Source organism: Lycium barbarum, chromosome 5 (genome assembly GCF_019175385.1).
Source record: "Lycium barbarum isolate Lr01 chromosome 5, ASM1917538v2, whole genome shotgun sequence".
NCBI classification, from domain to species: Eukaryota; Viridiplantae; Streptophyta; class Magnoliopsida; order Solanales; family Solanaceae; genus Lycium; species Lycium barbarum.
This window is the reverse complement of record NC_083341.1, coordinates 24,181,908-24,209,009: the sequence shown is the minus strand read 5'-3', so window position 1 is coordinate 24,209,009 and position 27,102 is coordinate 24,181,908. Positions and strand designations below refer to the sequence as shown.

The window sequence follows — 27,102 nt, the reverse complement described above, 5'->3', positions numbered from 1 at the left end:
CAACAAGCCTCGAAGCAGGGATATTTGTAGGCACTGAAATTTAGTCGGACTTAAATCCCCAAAATTAACTTGGATCATATTCTAAATTCAAGATGTATTGGTCCAAATAAATATTATGATCTAACATAATCAGATTTATTGCTTAAGTCCAACATGTTTAATTGAAAGCCCAATTCAACTGGGCTAGTCTATTTTGTCGGACTTCACATGATGAGCCCACTCTATTAGCCTAAGGTCCATGCCACGTGTCCAATGACGTGACGCGCCAAGTCAAGTCAGGGACCAATAAAGACGAGCCACGTGTATAAGTGATGTAGCATGTCAAGTCAATAGAAGAACCAATCAAATGTCGTCAAGTGTTCAAATGACATGGCTCAATCAATCACATACATACCCTAACTCTCCCCTACAATTATAAATAGGAGTCTTCATAAAACCAAAAGGGATCAAGAAAAATACATAGAGAAGCTCTCATCCCCAAAGGTGATCCGCAAATCTTCCGCATACTAAGAAGTCTTCGCTCCAAGTGGTGAGCCGCAAGTTTCCATAGCTTTACGTTTGTGATCAAAGCTCGGCTCCACATTCATAGTAAAATCTCGACAACAAGTAATCCGTCCATTCAAGAACAAGCAAAGCCCTTGATTGACGGTTATAAGGAGAAGAATCAGAGGATTACATCTTTTTATTTAAGATTTCATAAAGATTGTAACCCCCGCACAAATTCTTGAAATCAAATATCATTCTTTGTCGCTATTTTTTTTGGCTTGATTATTATTTTTCAGAAACGAAAACTTAGTTGTTACATATAGTTAGCTAAGTGATATGTTAATTATCTATCTAACTTATGTAAAGCTGAAATCCTTTACACAAAATCACATCCAGTTTCTGTTGAGGGGAAGCTGAGGTTTGTGCTGGATCCTGGGAATTCTGTAGAGGAAAATTTAAAAAACATATATGTAATTGATTAACGAGATAATATGGAAAACTCGCTAAGGCTCCATGGTGTTTGCTAAACTGTGTAGAAGGTAATTATAAAATTCGATTACGGAGCGATGTAACAAAAATAAAAAACAGTATTTAAATGGTGGAAGTAAAGGAAAGGAAAAAAGAGAGAGTATTCTTATTAGGAGCCGTTTGGACATGATTTGAAATCATGAGATGAAAACATGTTTGAACATGCAATTTGAATTTCCTAAGTTGTATTTTTTTCTTATAGACATAAAAACCCCACAAGTTGTGAAAATCATCAAAACTTTTCCAATTCTTATACAATCTTACCAAATGAGCAAGTCATAGTTCATAACAAAATTAATACGCCACTAGAAGGCCTTTCTAAAAAATACAACATCATTTGATCAAACTTTAGCTCAATAAAATGAAAAAATGAACATGAGTTATAGTGCAACTACTCTTTAATATAATCCTCCCACATAGTTGGTAAGAGTAAATTTGTTATAAATATACTACCAACTTGTAGTTGTTTTAATATTTGATATAAATGTTGTAAAAATTATTGGTAAATATATCTACCAACTTATGGACTATTTTTACAAAATATAAACTTATAGGTCAACTTTTACATTTAAAAAATTTGAAATCATGATTTGGAATCCCAAATCATGCCTTTTTGGATGTGAGATGAAATCGCATGTCCAAACGCTGATTTCATCTCATGAGATAAAATCGCATGTCCAAGCGCCTACTTAGTACAGCTAGATATCTCTATAACGGCATCCGCATATAACAACACCTCTTTATAACAACTACTATGCTTTTTCGGAATTGATTTTTATTGTTATATTTTACTTCTCGATAACAACAACATCAACTTTATAACAGTACGTTCTTTACAAAATTACCCCCATAATAACAATTATCTTTCTTTTTTTGGTAATATAATAATTAACCTTCTTTATAAAAATAGAATATCTATTGTTACTTGGACTGGGATCAACGGTTCAACTCTTTGATTCCCTTCCAGGGAAAGCAATTGGATACCCATTTGCTGGAAGTTTGGACGCAAATTTTCGTCAATTCAAGCGTTATATCACCACTAAGAGATTGGAATCTACGAAATAAGCTATAATTATAAATTTCTTCTGTCAATCTTGAAAGAATTTAATTTTCAAGTAGATTTATATTGTATGTCTTGGAGCTTAAAACTTTATACATGCAATTATGAATTTATTGAAACTGTATTAACTTTCTTTAATGTTGAGTTAGTGAAGTATGCATATCTTTAAGATTTAAAATCTAATTTTTTTATTTTTTTATAACATTAAAAAATAAAAATTTAAATTTTAAGCATCTTTTTTCTCTATAACAATCAATTATTATTCAAATGACAAATATTATTATAAATGTATAACATCTATTTTTTATAACAGTCAAAAAATTTTGGACCAACGAAATTGTTATAGAAAGGTTTGACTTATACGTCCAACTCCACATAGTACAAAGCTATCTCCATGGTATATAGGCTCAGGCTAAATTATTACAAGTATAAGAACGAAGGGGTACAAGCTACAGGCTTCTCAAATAATTATTGAGACAAACGAAAATCCCATAGATTTACCAATATCTCCTCTTGAAACTGATCTCAAATTTCATACTCATTTTCCGAAAAAAACTACTAATTACTTATTCCTAATTGTCAAACCTACACTAACTATATATAGAGCCTGTTTGGATTAGCTTATAAGTTGATGAAAACAGCTTATAAGTTGCTTTTCAGCTTTTTTGAGTGTTTGACTGCCAGCTTAAAGCCATTTTGTGCTTAAAATAATTCCCGAAAAATAATTGGGTCTGTTTAGCTTAGCTTATCTAAAGCAGTTTATAAGCTAAAAAAAATAAGTTGGGCTATCCCAACTTATTTGTTTTTGGCTTATCAGCTTATAAGCTGCTTATTTAAGCCCATCCAAACAGGCTCTATAGTCATCTTAGAACAAATTACTTCTTTTTTCATTTTTTTTTTTTTTATCTGTTCAATATATTGAAAATAAATATTTTTTTTCCATTTGTTGTGACAAATCAAGAAAGAATTAATTATAAGAAATTATTAGACACGACCAGGACACCTACAAAGTCTCCTCCAAAATGACTAAATAGAAACTTGTACACACAAAAAATTATGATGAGAACTTTCATAGCCACATAAATGTTACTCTCTTCGGATAAAAAAGAGTGTCCAATTAGTTTTTTTTGTCTTGGATCAAAAAGAGTGTTCAAGAAAGAATTAACCTTATTTTTCTAGATTTGCCCCGATTAAATGTTATGTGACCAAATCTCAATATATATTTAATTAGGGGCAGTTTAATCAAATTATATATTTTTATCTAGGAGTTAGTATTTTCTTAAGGGGAGTGCAAATGGCTAAGCTTTTTTATCCGGAGACAGTATGATATATTTAAGATCATAAGTTTCAAAAAGAAAATTCTTGAACTTCATGCTTCATGTCCACGTAAAATCAAGAGAAGGAATATTAAAGAAGTTTAGGGGGCATTTTTTTGCGCGAATTGTCCTTCAAAGGCAATGGTCTTTAATTTTTGTCCCTCAAATTGCTGGACTTTAATTTTTCTCTTCGCCTAATATCCTGAGGTTTGGAGTTCGAATTCAGGTTCAGTAAAAAAAAATTCATAAGGCAGAGTTTCATAGCAAAATTAGGCCTATTCGGGCAAAAGTTAGGCCTTAAGACAGAGTTTTGCAAAATTTCAGCTCAGTAAAAAAAAATCTTTTTGTTTTAATGCAAACCTCTACCTTAAGGTAGAATTTTACCTCAGACCTTTGCCTTATGACAGAAGGCAAAATTCTGCCTTAAATAGAATTTGCAGTCATCTGCCTTAAGGTAAAGTTTGAAACTCTGCCTTAAGTAGAGTTTTGCAGGCCCTGCCTTACGATTTTTTTTTTAATTTTTGACCGAGCGGAATTCGAACCCGTAGCCCAGAAGTTTTATGCGAATGGTAAAAATTAAAGACCAGCCATTTGAGGGCCAAAAATTAAAGTCCACCCCCGAATAAGGCCAAACGTGCAAATTGCCCTTTAGGGGGTAGGTGAGATCTGGATGATAATTAAAGTAAATGGAGAAAATCACAAGATAATTCAATGTACCAACTTCAGTCATCCAAACATTATTTTACTCGAATAATTAGAGAGAGAGAATATGCTAAAGGTCCAAACATTATTCTAATCGAGTGGGACCATCCTCAACAACCTGGTTGTAGTCATAGATCAGAAGAAAAGGAACCCATAACTTTCACATAACTTTCATTCAGAAAGAGGAAGGAGACATTGCGGATAGGAAAAGGTTTAAAGCCAGAATTTTGACAATTGAGAGCTGCCAAAAGTTTCAACCACCACATAACTTTGGATGGAGACAAAAATTACCCACCATCCAACCCCTGGTGGGGCCCACTGTCATTTATTTTTAATTCAAAACTCATTATTTAATATTCTTCGTATCGGGAGTTTCTCGATTCCTATCTGGAACCTAAAACCTTCTGTAAGAGACCTTATTCATTCAGCCAAAACTTAACCAAATTATTTGGTTAAGCATATCCTACCCCACTCCCCGGTAGGTGCGGGCTACAACACATTATTTAGAAAGACTCGTGTTTTCTTTATAGATTAGGTAGGCGTTTGGGCATTGCAATTTCAAATCATGATTTCATATCACGAGATGAAATTTCAAATCATTTAAAAAGGCAGAAATTTAAAAAATTTAAATATAAAATTTGATCCATAAATTTTTATTTTATATAAAAAAAAAACTCATAAGTTTATAAATATTTTTAACAATTACTCCCACCAACCATTTATCAACCTCATTAACTTCTAACAACCTTTATTTATGTTCTAACCTTTATTTATGTTCTAACTTTTACCAAGGCATAGTTACATTACTATTCATGTTAAATTTTCTTTTTTATTGAATTAAAATTTGATCAATTAATATTATATTTTTTAGAAAGACCTTCTAATAGCGTATTAATTTTGATATAAACTATGACTTGCTCATTTGGTAAGATTGTGTAAGAATTAGAAATATTTTGATAGTTTTCACAACTTGTGAAATTTTTATGTCTATCAAGAAAAAAATACAACTTAAGAAATTCAAATTACATGTCCAAACATAATTTCAAATCATAGTTTCATCTTATGGTTTCAAACCCTGATTTCAAATCATTTCCAAACAGCACCTAAATTTACATATATATAAATTTTGAATGATTGAGTGTGTGTGTATATATATATCAGAAAAATGTGTAGAAACAATCTAGTTTAGTAGTAGAACATATGTAATTCATACCATGCATACTTTGTCACCAATCTTGCCAAAAGATTATGAAATCCAATTTACTGCTTTGGAACAGATAGCCACAAAAGCCCCATATTATCAGAAGACATGATATTTCCAATTGAAAATGAGACCTCGTCGTCACTCGACCAAATAAAATTACAAAACTCAAAGATGTTTTAAGTATACATGGTCAGGAGCATCCATAAAAGCCTACTTCTATCCTCACCTTGGGTTCAATCTGGTCACCCCGCTGCTCAAACTGAAGAAAAACAAAGGGCAGACGAAGAAATTGTCTTTATTGAAAATATTCAGGCAACGGTTAACTGCTGCCAAGTCCACTTGGTTGTATTGGTTTCCACCATTATCTCCAACCTCAGAACCAAAACGAAAACATCTTTGGTAGATACCAGCAACACCAAGGGTAAGTAATAACCTAAGAAAGTTGTTTAGCTGCAGCTATAACAGCCTCTGCTGTAATTCCAAACTCCTTGTATATTTTTCCAGCAGGGGCACTGGCACCGAATCTGTCAATTCCAATGGCCTTCCCCTTGGATCCGACGATTTTCTCCCACCCGAATGTGGATCCAGCTTCAATACTAACTCTAGCTGTAACAGCTGCTGGAAGGACACTTTCCTTGTACTCAGCTGTTTGCTCATCGAAAAGCTCCCAAGAAACAAAGGAGACAACTCTCACCGCCTTACCTTCCTTTCTGAGTTCATCAGCAGCCTTGACAGCAATTTCCAACTCTGAGCCAGTACCGATCAAAATGACATCAGGCTTGTTGCCCGAAGAGTTGTCTGATACCGTGTAGCCACCCTTTGCTGTTCCTTCAATAGAAGTTCCAGCAAGTTGGGGCAACTTTTGCCGTGAAAGGGCCAGGATTGAGGGTGTCTTATTCTTGAGGATAGCTATCCTGTAAGCGCCAGCTGTCTCATTACCGTCTGCTGGACGGAGCATGAGAACATTGGGCATTGCACGGAAACTTGCCAAGTGCTCAATGGGCTGATGTGTAGGTCCATCTTCTCCAAGACCAATTGAATCGTGGGTCATAACATAGATAACACGCGATTCAGACAAAGCTGAAATTCTAATGGCTGCTCTCATGTAGTCGGTAAACACAAAGAAAGTAGCACAGTAGGGAATTAAGCCGGGGCTGTGTTGAGCAATTCCATTACAGATAGCTCCCATACCATGTTCACGAACACCAAACCTTATATTACGCTCCTCTGGAGTGTTCTTTTGGAAGTCGCCAAACATTTTCATGAGGGTCATGTTTGATGAGGCAAGATCAGCACTACCACCAAGGAAACCAGGAAGAACCTTCGCAAGAGCATTCAGGTTTGTTTGGGACAGGTTTCTGGTTGCATCCGCTGGACTTTCAGGTGTGTAGGTCTGAGATTAACAAAGCAAGCAAATAACTGAATTAGTATAGATTTCATTTACATGTTCAAGAACTAGACGAGTATCATTTTAGCAAGAATGATTAGATAAAAAAACAGTAATACAAATGTAATGAACTCTCGTCTGTATTAGGAGGCAAAAATTCAAAAACCCCATCCCAAGGCTAAGAACTCTATATAAAGATAGTGCAAACCGAAGGCAGTTGAAGTCGAGAGAAGAATGAAATGATTACATACAGGAAGAGCTTTTTCCCAGCCAGCAGGTAATTCACCAGTGATAATGGATTTGAGTTCTGCAGCTTCCTCTGGGTACTTCTTCTCATATTCAGCAAACTTGGTATTCCATCCAGCTTCAAGAGCCGCACCCTCAGGAATATGACGGCTCCAGTGGCTGCAAGAAGTAGCAATAGCTAGTAAGTAACCAGTAATGTTCAAATGAATCTGCAAAACGGGAATATGGAATAGTAAGTACCTCTTGACATCTTCAGGCACATGGAAAGGCTCATAAGGCCATCCCAAGTTCTGTCTGGTGGCCTCTACTTCCTTAGCTCCTAGTGCACTTCCATGTACACTGTAACTGTTTGCCTTGTTGGGCGAGCCAAAACCGATGGTTGTAGTCACCTGAAAGGAGGAAAGTTCAGTAAACCTAATGATAAACGATATGAACTTGATATATGAAGGAACCGTACAGTACCTTGATCATAGTGGGTTTGTCTGTGACTGCTTTTGCTTCCTTAATGGCAGCACGAATCTCATCATAACCAGTGTTACCGTTCTTCACCCAGATTACATGCCATCCAAGAGCCTCAAAACGGGCACCAACATCCTCAGTGAAAGCAATTTCTGTGTCACCATCAATTGAGATGTGGTTGTCATCATAGAAAGCAATCAGCTTTCCAAGCCCCCAGTGTCCAGCAAGAGAAGCAGCTTCTTGTGAAATACCCTCCATATTGCAACCATCACCAACAATACAATATCTGCATGACCACCCATGCCATTAGTCAAACAAAACAGGCTGCATTAAATCATACAATTGTTTATGGAGGAAACTCTCACGTGTAGTGGTCTACAATCTCAGCATCAGGCTTATTGAAACGAGCAGCCAAGTGCTTCTCTGCAAGGGCCAAGCCAACAGCATTGGCAATCCCTTGTCCCAGAGGCCCTAACCACAAGAAAATAAATATCATAATCAGTTATACAGCTCTCACCGAAAAGCGCAGATATACAAATGCTAATTTATTTACATGGACATATAAAAAGTGCACTAACCAGTGGTGACTTCAATACCAGGTGTCTCAAAGTTTTCAGGGTGTCCAGGGGTTTTGCTTCCCCACTGACGGAAGCTTTTCAAGTCCTCTTCCTAGTCAAAATATAATAGTAAATATAATTAGCACAGTTTAAAAAGCAAACGGCGAAAATTCACTCCAAATTCTAACTAGAAGAACACACTTCAAGAAACATAAGCTCATTAAGCTAAAAGACAAAGATAAAGTCATCACTAACTGTCCAAGGTGTACCAAAAATCATGTTTCAGTTATCAGTGTTCAACATGAAGTATTTTTCTTTGAAAATGTATTCCATGAGGAAAAATATCGCAAATTAAATAGCGCTTCACTGAAATTTTTGAGTATCAAAGACTGATAACAATATGTAAGTATAGGTTGTAGCAAGTGATATGGAGTAAGAGCTAAAAAATAGTTGAAAAGGGAAAAATGAGTTGCACCATAAAGTGCACAAGCAATTTCCCTTTTAATGGAAAATATTTTCCGGTCATGCCAAGCTTTTAATTGTTAGAAAGAATTATACACTCCTTCCATCCCAATATGTGTCTCAGTTTGACTGCGCACGAAGTTTAAGAAATAAAGGAAATTAAAAATGTAGTTCCTTTAAATCTTGTGGTCTATTACTTTTCGGTAGAATATTCGAATTGGAAAACTTACTAATATAGAAAGAGAAACAGCTTTTGGGACAGACCAAAAAAAAAAAAAAGTAAAGACACTATGCAGGGAGCAGATCCAATTCCGACAATACTCCCTCAGTTCACTTTTAATTGTCCACTATAGTAAAAATACATTTTCACTTTTATTCATGTTATAGCCTTAGCATTAATTACTTATTCTCCAAATCATTTCTCAAGACCTAGTACTAAACATCAAAATTAATATGGATATTGTGGTAAAATACCCATATCAATTATTATTTCTTAAAGGATATTATAAACCCAAGTTGGACAAGTAAAAGTGAATAGTGGGAGTATACAGATGCACTCATGCATTGCATATACCCATTAGGGAAAGAAAAAGAAAAAAAAAAGAGTTTAGGGTTTTTTTACTTAGACTCTCGAAATCCCCGAACTGTATCAGGAGTATACAAAACCTATACTATATTTTGTAAATCAGATCACTGAAAAGCACTGAACTGTAATTATAAAGACTCAAGGGTTTTTCCTTTTTTTTTACCTTGACAGCATCATAACCAGCTAGGTGAAGCAAAGCATACTGAAGCATACATCCATGACCAGCAGAAAGCACAAACCGATCACGATTAAACCAATAAGGATTCTTGGGGTTATACCTCATGATCTCATCATACAATATATGACCCATCGGTGCACATCCCATAGGCAAACCCGGGTGACCCGAATTCGCTTTCTCAACAGCATCAATAGCCAGAAAACGGATCGTATTTACAGATTTGTCAACAAGGGAGGTATCGGTTTTCTCTAAGGTTTCTGTAGTAGCTGAAGCGCGAATCGCCGGTGACCGGACGGCGGCGGAGACACGGCGGCGTAAGGCGGTGGCGGTGGTGGATTTAAGGCCGGAGAAGGTAATTTGGGAAGGAGGGGTAATTTGGGTATTAGCGGAAGAAGAAGAAGGGCCATGGCGAGGGAGTGAACGCGAAAGGATAGCTTGAGAGAGAGTGAGAGAAGAAGAAGAAGAGGCCATGGTTAAGAGTGTTTTTTTTGGCTGCGAGACAGAGAGAAATGTGGGGAGATGATTTGATTTATATATATTGGAGAAAACTGAAGAGTGGTGGCCTTGAGATGACTTTCGAGGGGATTGGCTCCTTGTGGCTCTAAGGGGTCGTTTGCTTCAAACATACAATTTCAAAGACAAGTTATACATGGATCACTGAATTAGTAATATAAGGATTTTTTTTTATTTTTTTTTGTGTTTGGTTCATTGCATTAAAATTGAATATAAAAGATACTATTTATTTATTTATTCTTAAAACTAAAAAATAATTTATTACCATTATATCCTTGGATGTTTGGCCTTTATTGATTTCTTGGAATGAAACAAGGCTAGTATTGTCATTTTAATTTTTTGAATAACATGTAGATGGGATTGGGTGGGATAAGATGGGATTACTAATCCCACCCTTTATGTGGGATTCCTAATCCCACCTTATCTATCCCACATTTTATCTCATTTACATGGGATTGGATTGGATGTCAAAAAAGTTATCCCACCAACTAAACATAAGATTAATTCCAATCCCATTGGATTAATAATCCAGTCAATCCTATCCCTCCTACCAAACGACCTAAATGATATCAGTATTAGTTATGCATGCCCCAAAATATTAACCAAACATGGTATAAAATAATATCATGTGTAATACCATGACTATTTTATCTAAGACCTTCTACCAGACGAGCTCTAAAAAATATGCAAGTAGGTGTCATACATCAACATGTACATTTTTATAGTTGTAAATTAGAAAGGAAAAAATTCTCAGAAATTTTAGGCAAAAAAGGAAATGGCCTAAGAAATACATTGAATTATGATTGTCAATTCGTTACTCCTATAACTTCGTGAAGAAGCTTGCAATCTCAAATGATTAGCTTGCAAATAGCTCTTGAAAGACCTTGCAATCTCGAAAGATATGAAAGACCTTGCAAGCCGTACATACGACTTTCATCGAATACGGCTTTCCGCAGAATTCTATATGTATCTATGAGATCGAGTATGGAATTCTGTTTACTCACTTTAAATTGAGTATCCGTTTCCCTCCCTTTCCTGCTAGGATTGGAAATCCTGTATTTTACATATTCATACGATTGAGTCCAACAACTTTCTGAAGTACTTGCGATCAATTAAGTAGCTCATTCTGATTGTAAGTTAATTTTTTTGCTAAAACGCCTTGCTGCAACCTCTCAAAAAAAGGTCTTGCAACAATTATTTTTCTTCTAATAAGAAGCTAAATCAATTTATTTTGTATGTCAATCTCAAAAGAAATAAGTAATGTTTCCATATTCTTTCTCTATATCTGTTGCCTTATTGTTATTTATTATTTTATAATATAATAAAGGGAAGTATATACAAGAGGGAACATAAGCTTAAAAGAAATTAATTTATAAACTGAGAATTTTTTTAACAACAATATAAAAAAGATTCACTGAATTACTTTTTGATCTTTAAATTAATCTTGTATGGTCAACTTGCGTGTGACTGTTTGATGTAAGGAAAGGGGGCACCTCTTTACTTGTTTTATTTTGGCTCTTCGTTGTTTCAAGTCAATCGACATAAATACATCATGTTAGATTGTTAATCATCCAAAATTTTCGTTTAGCCAAAAAAAAAAAAAAAAAAACTTATTTCAACAAAGTTAACGATTTTTTTTTTTCTTTGAAACTTGAGAAGTTTAATTTGATAGAAGCCACTTAGCGAGGGTGACGAGATGAAAGCAATTTTTTGAAACGTTTTCATGACCAAGAATGAAGGAGACATTTGTGAGGAATATCTTGTTTATGTCCTTTTTGTTTTTGTTTTCTACTTCTATATTTTCTATTAATATAAGAAATTGGTGGACGATAATCTTTAGCAAATATTTCTATATCATTGTCAAACTAAATCTATCTTAAATGTTTGTGCATCTATTGTTTGTCTTATCTATTTTTACTTGCCTTTTCAAATTAAAGTGGTTGTCCAATAATATATTGTATAATTGAATTATAGAAATAAAAAGGGGAAAAGATTCAGGTTGAGAAAATTGGATAAATATTAGGTAATGGGATTGAATTCAAGAATCCAACAACCAAATTAGGTTTGTTAACTTTGACGTTTGACACCCTTCAACAAAATAATAATACTAAAATATTTTCTTTTGTTGGTAGAAGCTATGTTTCGGTCAAAAATTTCATTTCACCTAACCATACAGCGATTCTTTGAATAGCCAACTGAAGAATTTAAAATAAATTCTTTTTCAAAGTATTGTACCTAGACCTACTAGTTTTTGATGTGGAGTTCTACGTCAGGCTTGAGAAAAAGATTCTGTAATTGTTTGTCAAACTCAATTCAAATAAAAACAAATCCTTCTTTGAATGGAGAAAGAAACAAAGGAGTTAATACCCGTCTATATTAAAGCTTACATTTAGTAGAATTAAACATTTAAATAAATCTAATCTTGTGTTCGAGTTACTAATAATGAAATGCAACTGCTTTGACCAAAAAAAGAAATGCAACTCCGATTCATCATTCATTGACATTTCTTTCGTCGATTTGTATTTTTTTTATTAGTAGTAGTATTTACGTTTATAGAATTTTAACTCTGTTTGCACACTTATTCACAGTGTTCCTCCCGAATTTAAACAAAGTAACTATGTTTTGGTGAGCTAATAATTAACGTAAAATTAGTCAAACTTGTGATGAATTACACAATAGAAATGACAACTTGTTTGAAACTGAGATGCAATTATTATTATGATATTTGTATTCATAGAATTTTTAAGAATTTATGTTCACCGTTTTGAAACTCACATTTTCTTTCTTTCTAAAGAATATAAGTGAAAATAGCAAGAATAAAGTGGTAGTTCTTGGAGCTTTTTTTCTTTGGTTCCATCCGGTGTCCGGTATCTCATCCCGATTATATCCGAATTTGCATCGCGTAGGATTTCATTCGGGAGGAAGCGCTAAGAGAATTTTTTTATACTCAGAGTTTGAATTCGAAACCTCTGATTAAGAGAGGGTCAACCTCATCCGTCGCACCACATCCATATGACGGGAAACAAAAAAAAAAAAAGTTAGGAGCTTTGGGGCTGTCGTCACAGACGCAACAACAGATGGTCATTTTTAGCAAGGCGGCAATTACAAGGCCAAAAGACCATTTGGCAGTTAAAATTGCAGTGCCCAATCCCACTTAATTATTATTTGCTCTTCACCTAGTTATTATCACCACTTTTGTTTTTTTGTTTTGTGCCCTATTTGGTTTCCACTTCAATTATGGTAATACTATCCCCGTTTGGACATGGTTTAAAATTATGGTTTGAAAACATGATTTCAAATTATGTTTGGACATGTAATTTGAATATTTTAAGTTGTATTTTCTCTTATAGACATAAAAATCCCACAAATTGTGAAAACTATCAAAACATTCCCAATTCTTATACAATCTTACCAAATAAGCAAGTCATAGTTCATAACAAAATTAGTACACTACTAGAAGGCCTTTTTAAAAAATACAACATCAATTAATCAAACTTTAGTTCAATAAAAACTAAAATTTAACATGAATAGTAATGTAACTACTCTTTAATATAATCATCTCACATAAATTAAAGGTTGGTGGAAGTTAATGAGATTGGTAAATGATTGATGGGGGTAATTGTTAAAAATATCTACCAACTTATGGGTCTTTTTTTACAAAATATAAACTTATGGGTTAAATTTTATATTTAAAAAAGTTGAAATCATGGTTTCAAACCCCAAATCATGCCTTTTTAGATGATTTGGGGTTTGAAACCATGAGTGAAAATGCATGTCCGAACGCTGGTTTGAGGTCATGTTTTCAAATCATAGTTTGAAAACGCATGGCCAAATGCCTACTAATATGGGCCACTTTCTTGAGGCTTTCAGTTTCTAAAAAATTATAAAAAAAAAAAAAAAAAATAGATCTTGTGGAGAATATTAATAAGAGCTCCGTTAATTTTCTAGTCTCTTTTAAAAAGCCAAATTATTATTTGTTGATGACTATTGCCCTGTGTTTATTATTTCTACTACTGTATCTTTTGTTAGAGAAAGGTAGAAACTATGCAAAAACCAAATTAGGTATTTGGTTAAAATTCTATGCACGGGGTGGATAGTGTGTTACATTTTAAAAACATGCACAATCCGTGAATCAAACCCGGAACTATATCGTGACAAGGTACTATTTTTTTAGTAAAATTTACACAAATAACTACCTTTTAACAGCTTCTAACAAGTTATAGCTATAAGTTGAAGATTTACAATTCGTAGCTGCTTTTGGCTGTATTTCAGTTGTATCTCGCGTTTTTGAAATACAGTGAAATATAGCGAAATACAGTGTGGCTGTTGAATTAAAAAAAGGCTATATTTATGGCAATAAAAATCTTTTTCAAATATATATGGTAATTTGGATTAATGGTTCCATGATTCACGCAAACCTCATGAGGTTCCATTACAGCTAACATCTCTCTATCAAAATCAGTCCATTCAAAAAAAATTTGCTGGTTTTGTTGTATTCGATTGTATTTCGCGTTTTTGAAATACATGAAAATACAAAATTTGGCAGAGTAAAAATAGGTTGTATTTATGGAACATATTCTCTTCTTTCATTTTAAATGGTAAATCAAATTAAATCAACCATGTATCACGCAAACGGCTCAAGTTCCATAACAACCCATGTTTCTCTCTCGAAATTACTCCATTCCAAACTTTTAGAAATACTTCCAAATACAGAAAAATATACACTGAAATACAATGAAATATGGTTGATTGTTTAAGAAATATAAAATTGTAGTATGCGTATATACAATGGAATGCAATGAAATGTATCGGAAACTATTTCGTAAATTAGAAATACATTGAAATATAGTGAAATATACTGAAACGGTACACTAAAATATATATAGAAATATACTGAAACAGTACATTGAAATATAACGAAATATACTAAAAATATACTGAAACACCACAACCACAAACCCTTTAGAACCACCACAACAACTGGAAAAACCCTCCTCCTTCCTCCGCCGCCTTTCTTCAGATCCACCATCCTTCTTTTCGAGATATGAGAAAACGCAAACATAGTTCTACACAGAAAATCGTCCAATGTTGATTTTCTTCAGATCTAATGGGTGATTAATGGGTAATCAAATGCCCCACAATTACTGCAACTGGGGGTTTTAAGTTCAAATGATTCTATGAGTACCGTATTTTTTCTCAAAGGAGCAATTTCACAAACACCTGGTGTGCGTTTCTTGGGAAAATGGGGAAATCAAACAGTATTGAAAGTGGGTTTTTTTCGGATCTAATGGGTAATGAAAATGACCCACAATTATCTCCAGCTTAATCCAACTGGGGGTTTTAAGTTCAAATGATTCTATGAGTATTGTGTTTTCTTTCAAAGGGACAATTACACAAACAGTTGGTGTGCGTTTTTGGGGAAAATGGGGGAGATCGGACAGTATTGGAAAAGGGGTATTTTGTTGTACAGATCTAATGATATGGTGGATGATTATTTAAAGAGTTAAAGAAGAAGAAGAAGAAGAAGAAGAGGCCATTGTAATGGGGTAAAGAGGAAGAAGAAGAAGAAGATGATGATGTCGTGTGGTGAGTTGTGAGGAGAGAGATTTTTTTTTTAGGGTTTGGAGAAGATGATAAATCTTAAATGTGTAGTGAGAGAGAATAGAGAGGTACATGTATTTCAAAAATTACTGGATCAGTTATGAAATGTAATTTTGGAAAAATAAAGTTACAAAAATTAAATAAAAAATAAGACAGTTATTATTCATAAATAAGTCTTAAAGATAACTATGACAAGTAAATTTTACATTTTTTTACCACTAGATTAGTGGTGCTGAGGCTATACTGCCTATTTCCTAATAATGATGTTAATATTAGTAAGAAATGTTTGCAAAAATGTCACTCAAAGTATGGTTAAGTCTTTATAAGCAAAAAGTGAAAAGTGAGTAAGTTGAAATAATGGAAAAGATTCAAATATATACTTTAAGTATTTAAATTGAGCAGATATGCGCTTCATTAATAGTTTAGTTCATATGTACGTCTTTACTGTTCAATAGTTGGTCCAAATATGTCCTTAATTTAACTGGAACCCCCAATTAACCTAATTAGTTGATTAATAGGCGAAAATGGGCCAAATATCCATCAAAATATGCGAAATTAAGCAGATATACCCCTTGTTAATAGTTTAACATTTCTTTAGCATGTACAAATTTATCATTTATTTTTTGCTCGTATTTGTGTAACAACCAAAGCCAAGCACCAACTTCTAAGTCTGAATTGTTTAGCTGAAGTTAATATTGTTGTTTTTTTTAACACACTAACGACGTAAAAAAATTTGGTTAATCGGGTACTTCTTATATATATATATATATATATATATGCTACTTACAAACTAGTTAAGGCAGCATTGCTTGTTGCTTGTCTTGGGTTAACACCCATTAACGGAACATTACAAAGTGGAACGAGTCTATCAAAAATAGTGCTCGGTAGAGTTTGGGTTCCTAAAAAAGTTGTTGCCTTCCTCTTTCTTTTGCCAGCAGGTCCACCACCTTGTTCAGCTCCCGGTATTCATGCTTTAGTACCGGATGGCCCAGCGCCTCGATTAATGAACTGCATTCAGAGATAATATGGTTATAAGGTAGGTGTCCATGATTTATCATAGTTATTACCTCTATCGAATCAGTGCTGATTTCAATTGGTTTTAAATTATGACCACAACTACTTTAAGTCCCTGCATAAGACTGGTTAGTTCAGCAAGATTATTTGTAATATGGGGTAGGCTCTTTATGTACCGTAGCACCCATTGTCCATGGCAATCTCTTATCACTCTCCCAATTCCTCCCCTACCTGGGTTCTCAAAGCATGAGTCGTCAGTGTTGAGCTTGTAATGATTTTGCGCAGAAGGATTCCATTTAATGTATACTCTAGTTCTGATTCTGGCTATAGAGATGGGGGTGCATACTAAGGAGAATTCAATAGCTTGATTGTAAAGATGTCTGAAAGGAGGTTAGTCATGTTTGTTATTGAAAAGGTTTCTATTTCTATTTAACCAAATACCCCAAACTAGGAAAGGTAGTAGTTGTTCCCAGTTGATCAAATGGTAGAATCATGTTTCTTACGTCTGGTCCAGTTATTGATCAAAGAGGAAATACTACTGAAAGTGGTTGTAGTGGCAGTATTTGTGGTATTGTGTTGGGAAACATTATGCCAGAATTGTTTGCCAATGCCACACTAAAAAAAGTTAATATCTTCCTTAGAGCGTCCACATTCCTTGCATGCAAGATTTATGTTTAGGCCAATGGAATGTAGGTAAGAAGAGGTGGGGATCCTGTTATGATTAAGCAACTAGAAGAACAATTTGATCTTGTTAGGGGTTTTTAGTTTTCAAATCTAGTTGAAGTTCATGATGTGATGGCGGGGTGGGTCTAGTGATGCATTATTCAGGAGTGAGTAGGCAGTCTTAGTACTAAAAATACCATTATTGGTGAGTCTCCAGTGGTTTGAATCCTTCTCATTAGAGGAGGAGATTCTATAGGTGTTCTTAATGAGGTGTTTAATGTTAATAGGTAACTCAAAAGAGAGGTTATCAAAGTTCCATTCACCATTTAACTGTAAATCAAGGATCCTATAGTGTTCATCATTTTTGTTCAGGGGTCCTATCATTTGATTTCTAAGAGTAGGGTTGTTAGGGATCCAATGATCAGTCCAGAATTTAACATTATTGGCCTTGTTTACTACCCATTAGGCGCCCTGCAGTATTTGTATCCTTCAAGGATATTTTTTCAAGTTCTTGAGCATGGACTGTTGTTAATAGTATTGCAGTTCCTAGCAATTAAGGTGGAAACCCATAAGAGTTAGGTTTCTTAAGAAGTCTCCAGGTGAGTCCTGTAAGGATGGCTTTGTTTTTTATTTCAGCTTTTTGCATACCAAGGTCACCTTTATGTTTTGGTCTAGTGAGGATTTGCCAGCCCACAAGGTGCATCCTTTTCTTATCTGCAGTGGTTCCCAAAACAAAGTTCCTTTGGCTTCTATTAATCTGTTGAGTAATCTTAGTTAGAAGCTCAATATATTGCATAACATGGTTGGAGATGCTACTTAGAGAGGCTTTCGCTAGGGTGGTTCTACCAGCAATGTTGAGGAACTTGGTTTTTCATCTAGCTAGTTTGGTATTCACGTTATCTAATATAAATTGATAATCAGAATTTTTTGGTTTCAGGTGCAAGATTGAGGAAATGTGTAGGAGACCTGTCGTTGGTTGTTCCTGTTGATACTATAACAGTTAAGGATGGGTTGACTTATGAGAAGATCCCCGTAGCCATTCTTGACCGTCAGGTTCGCAAGTTGAGAACTAAGGAAGTAGCCTCAGTGAAAGTCCTGTGGAGGAGCCAGAAGGTTGAGGAAGCTACATGGGAAGCCGAGGAGGATATGAAATTCAAGTACCCATTTTTGTTTGAATAGCAAGCAGAGAACTCTCAAGGCAACTTTCCATGGCCCATGTCATGTTATGTCTCATGTTTCACGCTCATGTCATGTATCCAACGCTCATGTTTCATGTCTCATGCTTTAGTATCCATGTTTTCATGTAATCACATCCTTTCATGTCTCATGTTTCATGTCATGTTTTCTTCACATTCATGTATTCAAGCCATGCCCAGCCATATTCTTAACCATAACCCATCATTCGAGGACGAATGATTTTAAGGAGGAGATATTGTAACACTTCGTACCTTTAACGTAAGCTTTGACCATGATCCCAGACTTAGAAAATCAGATAAAGAATGTGGGAATTGGAATTTCCCTGTTCAGCTGTAAGATGGGGGTTTACGCCCATGAACAGTAACCGTATTTCAGTATACGGGCCATATTTCAAGTCGTAAACTAGTACCAAAGATTTATGAGAATTCTGGAATTTGGCATTTAGATGTTACATTGTTAAATACGGACCGTATTTCAAAATACGGCGCGTATTTCAAAATACGGCCAGTATTTCAAAACTTATTTGGAATTTGAGAAAACTTCCTTGATGAAAGTTGTAGAGCTTTGAAATACCTTTCTAACGGTATATTATGGGGGTCAAACGGACATCTGTGCAAAGAGTTGTGGCCATTTTACTGAAGAGACGCAGTGCAGTCCATACGGAATACGGACCGTATTTCAAAATATGGCCAGTATTTAACTAGGCGGAAAATTTAATTTTCCAGAACAGTACATATTCGTCCATATCAGTTCAAATCATTATTTTTCATTCCTTCAAGCCCTAGAACGACCTCCTACCCTCTTCCATCATCAAGAACACCAAAGTAAGCCTACTATAATTATTCCAACTCCATTCTAACATATACTCTAATAATCTAAGCAAGAAATTATTGTTCCTAATCTAGGGTTTTCAAGAAAACCCACCTCAAGGTTCAAGAATCAAGATTTAGGAAATCTTCTCCAAAATTCAAGTCTTTAATTCAAGTTTTGGAGCAATTAAGATATGTAGAACTTTCATCCACATGTGGGAATCTCTACGTTCTTCCCCATGCTCCGTTTCTTGATATCCATGAAGTTCAACTCCTAGGGCATTAAACCCAACATATTGGTAGCCCGTATTTATGTACATGAATTTTGTATCTATACTCGTTATTGTATTCCTAATCTTCCATTACGGTTATTAGGAACCCTAGCTTAATCCCTGAATCATGAATTCTTCCTCATGTGTTCTCATTATGTTTACATGAAACTTTATGATTTTATCTAGCAAGTTACAAGCATGTTTTCAAGTTAATTATATATATATATATATAATTATGAACTATTGTTATTACTCATGAATCAAGAACATGTTTGCAAGACTATGACAAGTTATCTCATGAAACCATATTACAAGATATTTCATGAAACCATGTTACAAGTTATTTCGTGAAATCATGATTATAAGTTATTTACAAGTTATTTCACGAAAATCATGGGCTTCTTAACCAACTATATCATGTTCATGTTTTTGGGATTTGCTTAGTTAACCGAGAAGGCTCAGATAGCCTGAAACTACGTAGCCACCGTAGGATAAGGGTTGTCAGCAAGGAGGCAACACCTTCATTATGCAGTTTGGATCCTTACATGCTTATTATTACTTAAATATCATATCCCTGGCAAGGTGTGAGTGTTCTGCTGGTAGGACGCAAGTACCAGATCATGTTGTCGGTTATACTATAGCATTCCCCACGTTACAAGCAGTTTTATATACATGTATTTCCATTGATTTACTGTTTTCAGACTTTACTCACGTTTCATGCTTATGTTCAAGTTACATTAGTTCCAGTTCATGTCCTATACCTATGTTGTGCATGTTCTTCATTTCAGCAGGTTTTACATACTAGTACTATTCACCATGTACTAACGTCCCTTTGCCCGGGGCCTGCACTTCACGGTGCAGATACCGGTTTTCAGGAGCATACACCTGCGCAGTAGGATCACTTCAGTTATCAGCTTATTGGTGAGCCCCACTCCTCTCGGGGTTCAACCTGGAGTTTGCATTAGTATTCAGTTATGGTAGTCCAGGGCCATGTCCTGGTAGTTAGTATTCATACATGTTTTAGAGGTTTCATAGATAGATGTTAGTTCACCGAGTCAGTTATGTTTTCATGCTTGCAGACTATTATGTTTTCATGATTTTTCATGCTATGAGATTATTTCAAGACTTTATTCCGCAAATTACATTTTCATGATTCATTTAAATTGCATCATATAGATTATATTGTTTTGATGCCTATGTTGACAAGCAAGCCATGAGGTTCGCTCGGACACATGCAAGCAAGGCCCGAGTGCCGTGTTACGCCCAGGCCATGGTTCGGGGCGTGACAATATTTGCTCAATTCGCATAATTTAAAGATATATTTGGCTCCTTTTCGCTTATTAATCAACTAATTAGGTTAATTGAAAGCCCCAATGAAATTAAAGGCATACTTGGATCAGCTATTGAACGGCAAGGAAATATGTGAACTAAACTATTAACAAAGACAACCCGCTTAATTTCAAATTTTAAGAACATATTTGAAGCTTTATCCTTTTGCGTTGAAATAATGATGAATTCCTCTAACGATTCAAACATAATTTCAAATTGGTTCACTCTATGACTCTATCCTTCTATTCCATTCATTATAAACTCTTCTGAAGAAACATAACTTACTTTGTATGTAAGATGCTTGAACTCAAAATGTTGATAGTAGTATAACCCAAAACTCTAATTAATAAATAAGTTGAGAATTGAGGAACATACCAAGTCAGGATGGCCGAGTGGTCTAAGGCGCCAGACTCAAGTTCTGGTCTTCGAGAGAGGGCGTGGGTTCAAATCCCACTTCTGACAAATATTTTAAAAAGTTTTCCATTTTTCATAAAAAGTTTCAGTTTTTTATTTAATTATTATAATTAAACATCAATGGAAGTTTCAATTTGTAGTTCAGATTAGCTCGTCATTTGTCTGTTCTCATTTTCTCTAATTTGTTACTTGACAAGTTTTTGCGGAAAACAATATAATTAGCCTCTCAACTATCCAAAGAAATTATTCTATTTAAAATAGACTAAAATAAGATTGCCATAAAAATGGAGTAGAGAGCTGCAAATAAATGATATCGTAAGGTAGTTGGACCCTAGACAATCTTGCCCAAAATTATCAACATAAAAGATGGTAATTACTTAGCTACGTTGGGTGTTTACACCAAACCAAAAAAGTTTACCTTAATCGTTAAAAGTTAAAGTAAAAATACATGTATCACTTAACCATGGTTAAGTTGATTAAATGAGAGACACATATTTTTCATTTATTGGGTTGACGTAAACACTCGATACATATAAGTTTTTACCGAGAAAGGAGGGTTAGTGAGCTACAAGTACATAATGCCTTCTAAGTTAATTGTTATCATTTTAGCAAGTCTAATGATTACTTTCTCTCTATGAGTTGCTCCCATTTCAATATCAAGTGTGCTGATAACTTTCTCTATGAGAGTATCTCGCAGTTGAAACAAGAAACTTAAACGAGTATAGAATCCTTCGTTTAATTTTTGTTGTGATCATGTCCATAATTGCCTGAGAATTCATATCTATTTCTAGGAGACCTTATTGCAGTTTTATGATCTCTGCGGCAATATTGCTGATGGTGATATGAAGGCTTTTTGAGAAGCAAATGATTAATATTTCAGTATGCTCTTTACATTTTTTTTTATAACTATGGTGTCTAGGTGAGCTTCGGCGCACCTTGACTAATGCCATCGGTTTCCTACTACCTCCCATCAGCACATGTACCGGATAACTCTATCCACCAAGACTTTGACTACTCTGTCCACCAAGACTTTGACTGATGAAAAAAGTCACCTAGTAATTTTTGTCTCCGCTAGATTTGAACCTAAGACCTCACGGTTCTTATCCATTTCATTGACCATCAAGTCACACAAGCTCTTTACATTTTACTCCTGAGACTCGATAAGTTTGTTAATTCTCATGTCATCATATTTTTCTTATAAATGTACAGATTGAGGTCACTTCCAAACCTCCCATCATAATGATAGCAAGTTGTAAAAAGGTTATCAATATTCCGTTGAAGTTCCCGATAAGTTTGTTAATTCTCATGTCATCATATTTTTCTTATAAATGTACAGATTGAGGTCACTTCCAAACCTCCCATCATAATGATAGCAAGTTGTAAAAAGGTTATCAATATTCCGTTGAAGTTCCCAAAAAACGCATCATAGTAGCATCTCTAAAATTTAATGGCTATTTCACTATCTTTCTAGCGTATAAAGCAAATGTTAAAGTTGATTACTTTGCAGTTACGGGAGAAGGTATAAAGATGAAAGTCTGTTATGATAAGAAAACCAATGAGGAAATTGTTTGTTTTTCTCTAGGGTGTTTTCCCATATCCAGTCGAAGCTATATAAGTTCAAGCGTTTATGGAGAATTTGAAAAGATTCAATGAAAATATACCTGAATAAATATATTTTACTTACGTGTTGATTCCTCTAGGCAAATGTTTTATTTTCTCATACAACAGAGATTCACGGTAATGCATAGCATTTACAAGATCATGGAACATCATGCCAAGCTCCCTAGAGAAAGAAATAAGGTGTTCCATTCATTTGTCTTTTAAATTTTTAATCAACAACTTACATCATCTTGACTCGTTTACAGTTTGAAACAGAGCTCCGAATCCCTCTTCCTGTTACAGAATATGGAGCAGTTGCTGATCGAACAGAAGGCGACTTGTCAATGTATGCATACCGTTCGTTACCATTCCAGTATAAAATCACCCGGTTAGTGCAAGCATGTGACCAGCTATCTCCTGTTTAGCAAAACTTATTAAGAAGCTAAAAGGGACAATGCTCAATACAATAAGATCACCATCAAAATCAGCAATAGCAGGTATGTATTTACTAAGTTATATCATTACAAAAGGAGGCTTTGTAATTACCTAATGCAAGAGTTAATTGATATTGACCTTCTGTATACTTGGTTGTTACCTGATTCAAGAGGACAACCTACACAAATAAATCAAACGTTAATGAATTGGTATAATCGCAAACATTACTGTTTACAAATTGTGGACAGAAAATAATCACTTAGGAAACAAAGTTATCCTTACAGCCAAAGTAAATTTCTTTGCAAGCTTCATCAACTTTAAGGCCATTCCACCCAGAAGTCGGGTTCGAAGGGCCATGTCATCAAAATCTTGACGGAAATGGAATGTAATGCTATCAATAATAACAACCTTAACCTATTAAAAACAAGGTTTCAGATATTACATGTTTTAGTAATGAAATGAATATTTTAAAAAAACGAGTCAGTATACCCACATCTTTATGCTCCGAGATGAACTTTTCCAAGTAATTTACCACAGCAATTTGCTCTGTGTAACTACAAACACGAAAATAGAATATGTTCTCAAGGAAATCCTTTGGCTGCATGTTAATTTGACAACCTTGTAAATCCCTCTTTAAAAATCCATGATATCCACGCATATCTTCCAAACAAGCTTCAGCAATTTGTAAAGCACGCTCCACCATGAAGCTGCCTTCCGTATCTACAAAGTGCATACAATTTCAGAAATTGAATAGCTATAATTGATGCAAGACGCAAACAACAAACAACTGTCAGCATCTACCTATATATACTGCCTTGCCTTGAAGACCACCATAGTCCATTGGAATTTGAACGTTCACTGCAAGTTGTATCCTGCATTTTGAAGTGTCTTAACCACTAGAACCAAAAGATGAAGCTATTTCTAATACACAGGAAGTACATGTCACAATGATTACCCAAGTTGCGTTTTTCCAATTCCTGGCACCCCACCTGAAACAAGCAGAAGATAATTTAGATTCACTTGACTAAAGCTGCAAACTCGTTGTTTTAGAAATACCAATAAGCAAGAGTGAACACCTTATGATATTGTTGGTAATGGGCAAGTATATCTAAAGGTTAAAACACTCACCAATTTCAGTAACCTCTTTGCAACTTATTCCCCCACCCAAGATGTCATCCAACTCTGAACAGGATGTTATGATGCGGCCAAGCGATTGCTCCTCGTTTAGCATTTCCCAGGCACTCTGTGCTCCTACCCAAAAAATGCATAAATAAATATGCTTCCTCTTTGCAAAATAATCAAAGCAGAACAATAACACTACACACTACTGTCAACACGTCACAGTGAAACAAACTTGATCATTTGAACGAATGACTTCATGGTCACTACCCAGTGTAATCCCACAATAGTGGGGTCTGGGGAGGGTAAGATGTACGCAGCCTTACCCCTACCTGGGTAGGGAGGCTGTTTCCGATTGACCCTCGGCAACCCTCCTCCTTTATCCGGGCTTGGGACCGGCAATGTGAGCGAGCTCACACAGGCGGAGTTGAACGAATGACTTCATACTTGTAAAATACTGAAATAATTATCTACATGACTGCTAAAGGAAAAACCATCAGGTACTCAGAAATTTGAAAAGGGGATGACAATAGAGGTAATAATATACCATTGACCATGGAGGTAGTTCCATTAGATCTTTCAGAGGCCCTCCTTTGTGATGCAACTCTCAAAATCTCTTGCGCCTCATTTTCTGAAATCTTTAGATCTATAACAGAAAAAGTAAAAAGATATGAAATGTTATGTAAGCAAAAGAAATAACATTAGCGTCGCTCGTTAAACAAAACTTAATCTGTTCAGATTTCCCATCACACTTAATCATAACTAGAACTGAAAGAAAATGGAAATTATACGAAATTAAGCATTTTTTGTAGCTCAAAGTTTATTCTTCTCTTAATACTCCTAAAAAATGAGGTCCCCTTACAGGGCAAAGCCACAATGGTAGCTATGGGTTCTCAGAACCAACGACGGAGCCAAGATTTTAATAAAGGGGGTTCAAAAATATAAAGAAGAAGACAAATGAAGAAGCCAAGGGGGTTCAACTTCTACTATATATATATAAAAAATCATTTTCACCTTGTATATACAGTGTAATTTTTCACCGAAGAGAGTTCGGATGAACTCCCTTGACCCTTAATGGCTCCGCCCCTGCTCAGAACCCAGTAATATTGACTCAAATCCTGTATTTGTGTTAAAATAATTCATTTGATATGTACAAATAATCTATTTAGAACCTAGTAAGTAAAATTAATTGCTGTCCAAAACCATAAACTAAAAATCTAGGCTCCGCCAATCCTAATGGTCAAAAATACACCTGAACTATCAGTTTTTTGCAAGTTTCACACCCCAACTATCAGTTGTTCCCTTTTCCTACGTGAACTATCACCATCTATGTATTAAAACACACCTCGAAGCTTACTAGGCCAACTACCGGTTTTTCCCTTTTCCTACCTGAACTATCACCATCTACTATCGGCTGTTCCCTTTTCCCTTTCCCCTTTTAATACATAGTTGGTGATAGTTCAGGTAGGAAAAGTGAACAACTGATAGATGGGGTGTGAAACTAGCGAAAAAGTGATAGCTCATGTGTGTTTTTGATCATTATCTCTTACATCTAATGGTTCAGTTAACCTTTCCCAGTGAAAAAGATTGCAAATTCCCAAAAGAAGATTATAAGCCTTTCAAGCATCAAGCATCATACAACTACTTGGAGCTCAAAACCTGAGTCCAGACACCTGCAACTGGCAATCAAATTAAACATTTAATTCAACAAATGAAAACTAGATTCTCCCCAATTCTACTTGTAAAACTCCAATTCAAGGCACCTCTCTTTTAATCTTCACTTAAGCAAATAAATAAACTAGTTATTCTTCAACTAATCGATAATCAATTCAACGACACATTCAGAGCTTCAGAAATTACACAAGTAATTAAACTAATAAAGGACTCAGTGCCTGTTTGGCCAAGGATATTTTTCACTTTTTCCCGGAATATTAACTGTTTGGAAATAGAATTGTTACAATTTTCCGGAATTCGAAAAACTCCAAAAGGCTTTTTTCACAATTTTCAGTCCAAATCAGTCACAAAAATTCAAAAAAACAACTCTAATTTGTATTCATGTCCAAATATCATTTTCAACTTTTTTCCAAATGCTACTTTTTTTAATGACAAGAGAACCCGCCGCCGCTATACACACAGGGTAAACCTGCTCCTGAGCAATAGCCCGCAAACCACACCGGAGAGATAACCACGCTAAGCAAGTCGAGCTCGATCCAAAAAACAAACCCCTTGCTGTCGGAGGCATTCCAAGTACTACTTTTTTCCAAATTTCACAATCTCTATGTCCAAACCACACTTAGATTTCAAAAAAAAAAAAAAAATTGATTAAAGACGGAGGATAGATACCTTGGGCAATGTGAGAGGAAGAGACGGAAAATAGAGAGGAAAGACACGTGTAGCCTCCGGAAATGAGCTTGGCTCTGAGCGACGCCGATATTGGAAGACTTGAAACTTCCATCACAAGTCTCCTCTGCCCTGCCTTTTCAGGGTTTTCCCGCTCAAACTCCCCTAATACTGCTTCCTTTTTGTCTTTTTCCCATATTGTGCTGTTACAGGTTGTATTTTTCCTAGTACAAATCATATATCAGGGACCTTGCCTAAAGTTTGTCTTACAGTAGTAGTAATAATAACATTTCTTGGAGTTAATTCTCCAGCCTCCCAACATTACTTTTGTTTCTTTTAGGATAATAAAGTCGTTCAACTATTACTATTTTTTTCCGTGAAAAATTTTCACTTTTTTCTGAAAATTTATTTTACTTTGTTTGAAAATCAACGGTTGGCCATGAAAATTTCAAATATAATTTGAAGTTGTATTTGGAATTTGAAAAATACCTAAAATCTTATTTTCACTTTCAATACATTCAAACAACCAAATATTCTTTGCAAAAACTATGACCAAACATAACTCCATCTCCAACTCCAACTTCAAAAGTCCGAATAAAGTGAAAAATATTTGATTTTCATGGCCA

The 27,102-nt window shown here is 35.0% G+C and overlaps 2 protein-coding genes and 1 non-coding gene across 4 annotated transcripts; 1 reads left to right on the top strand and 2 right to left on the bottom strand.

Moving 5' to 3' along the window:
- Positions 1-5,389: 5,389 nt before the first annotated feature.
- Positions 5,390-9,710, bottom strand: LOC132640742 (transketolase, chloroplastic-like). Its single transcript, XM_060357493.1, has 7 exons — positions 9,157-9,710; positions 7,967-8,057; positions 7,754-7,859; positions 7,392-7,674; positions 7,170-7,318; positions 6,935-7,088; positions 5,390-6,689 (listed from the first exon to the last, which is right to left on the bottom strand). The coding sequence occupies exons 1-7, from the start codon at positions 9,640-9,642 to the stop codon at positions 5,730-5,732; spliced, it is 2,229 nt and encodes a 742-aa protein (XP_060213476.1). The 5' UTR covers positions 9,643-9,710; the 3' UTR covers positions 5,390-5,729.
- An 11,237-nt stretch (positions 9,711-20,947) lies between these two features.
- On the top strand, positions 20,948-21,031 carry TRNAL-CAA (transfer RNA leucine (anticodon CAA)). Its single transcript has one exon. It is a non-coding gene; the product is annotated as a tRNA-Leu (tRNA).
- Positions 21,032-22,641: 1,610 nt separating this feature from the next.
- Positions 22,642-26,742, bottom strand: LOC132640741 (DNA repair protein RAD51 homolog 3). Of its 2 annotated transcripts, XM_060357491.1 has the most exons (9): positions 26,480-26,742; positions 24,684-24,782; positions 24,146-24,268; positions 23,973-24,006; positions 23,819-23,889; positions 23,511-23,737; positions 23,300-23,431; positions 23,129-23,195; positions 22,642-22,999 (listed from the first exon to the last, which is right to left on the bottom strand). In XM_060357491.1, exons 1-9 carry the CDS (start codon positions 26,712-26,714, stop codon positions 22,824-22,826), a joined length of 1,164 nt encoding a protein of 387 aa, XP_060213474.1. In that variant the 5' UTR covers positions 26,715-26,742; the 3' UTR covers positions 22,642-22,823. The 2 variants fall into 2 exon arrangements, with proteins under 2 accessions (XP_060213474.1, XP_060213475.1); XM_060357492.1 differs by lacking the exon at positions 23,300-23,431.
- Positions 26,743-27,102: the final 360 nt, after the last annotated feature.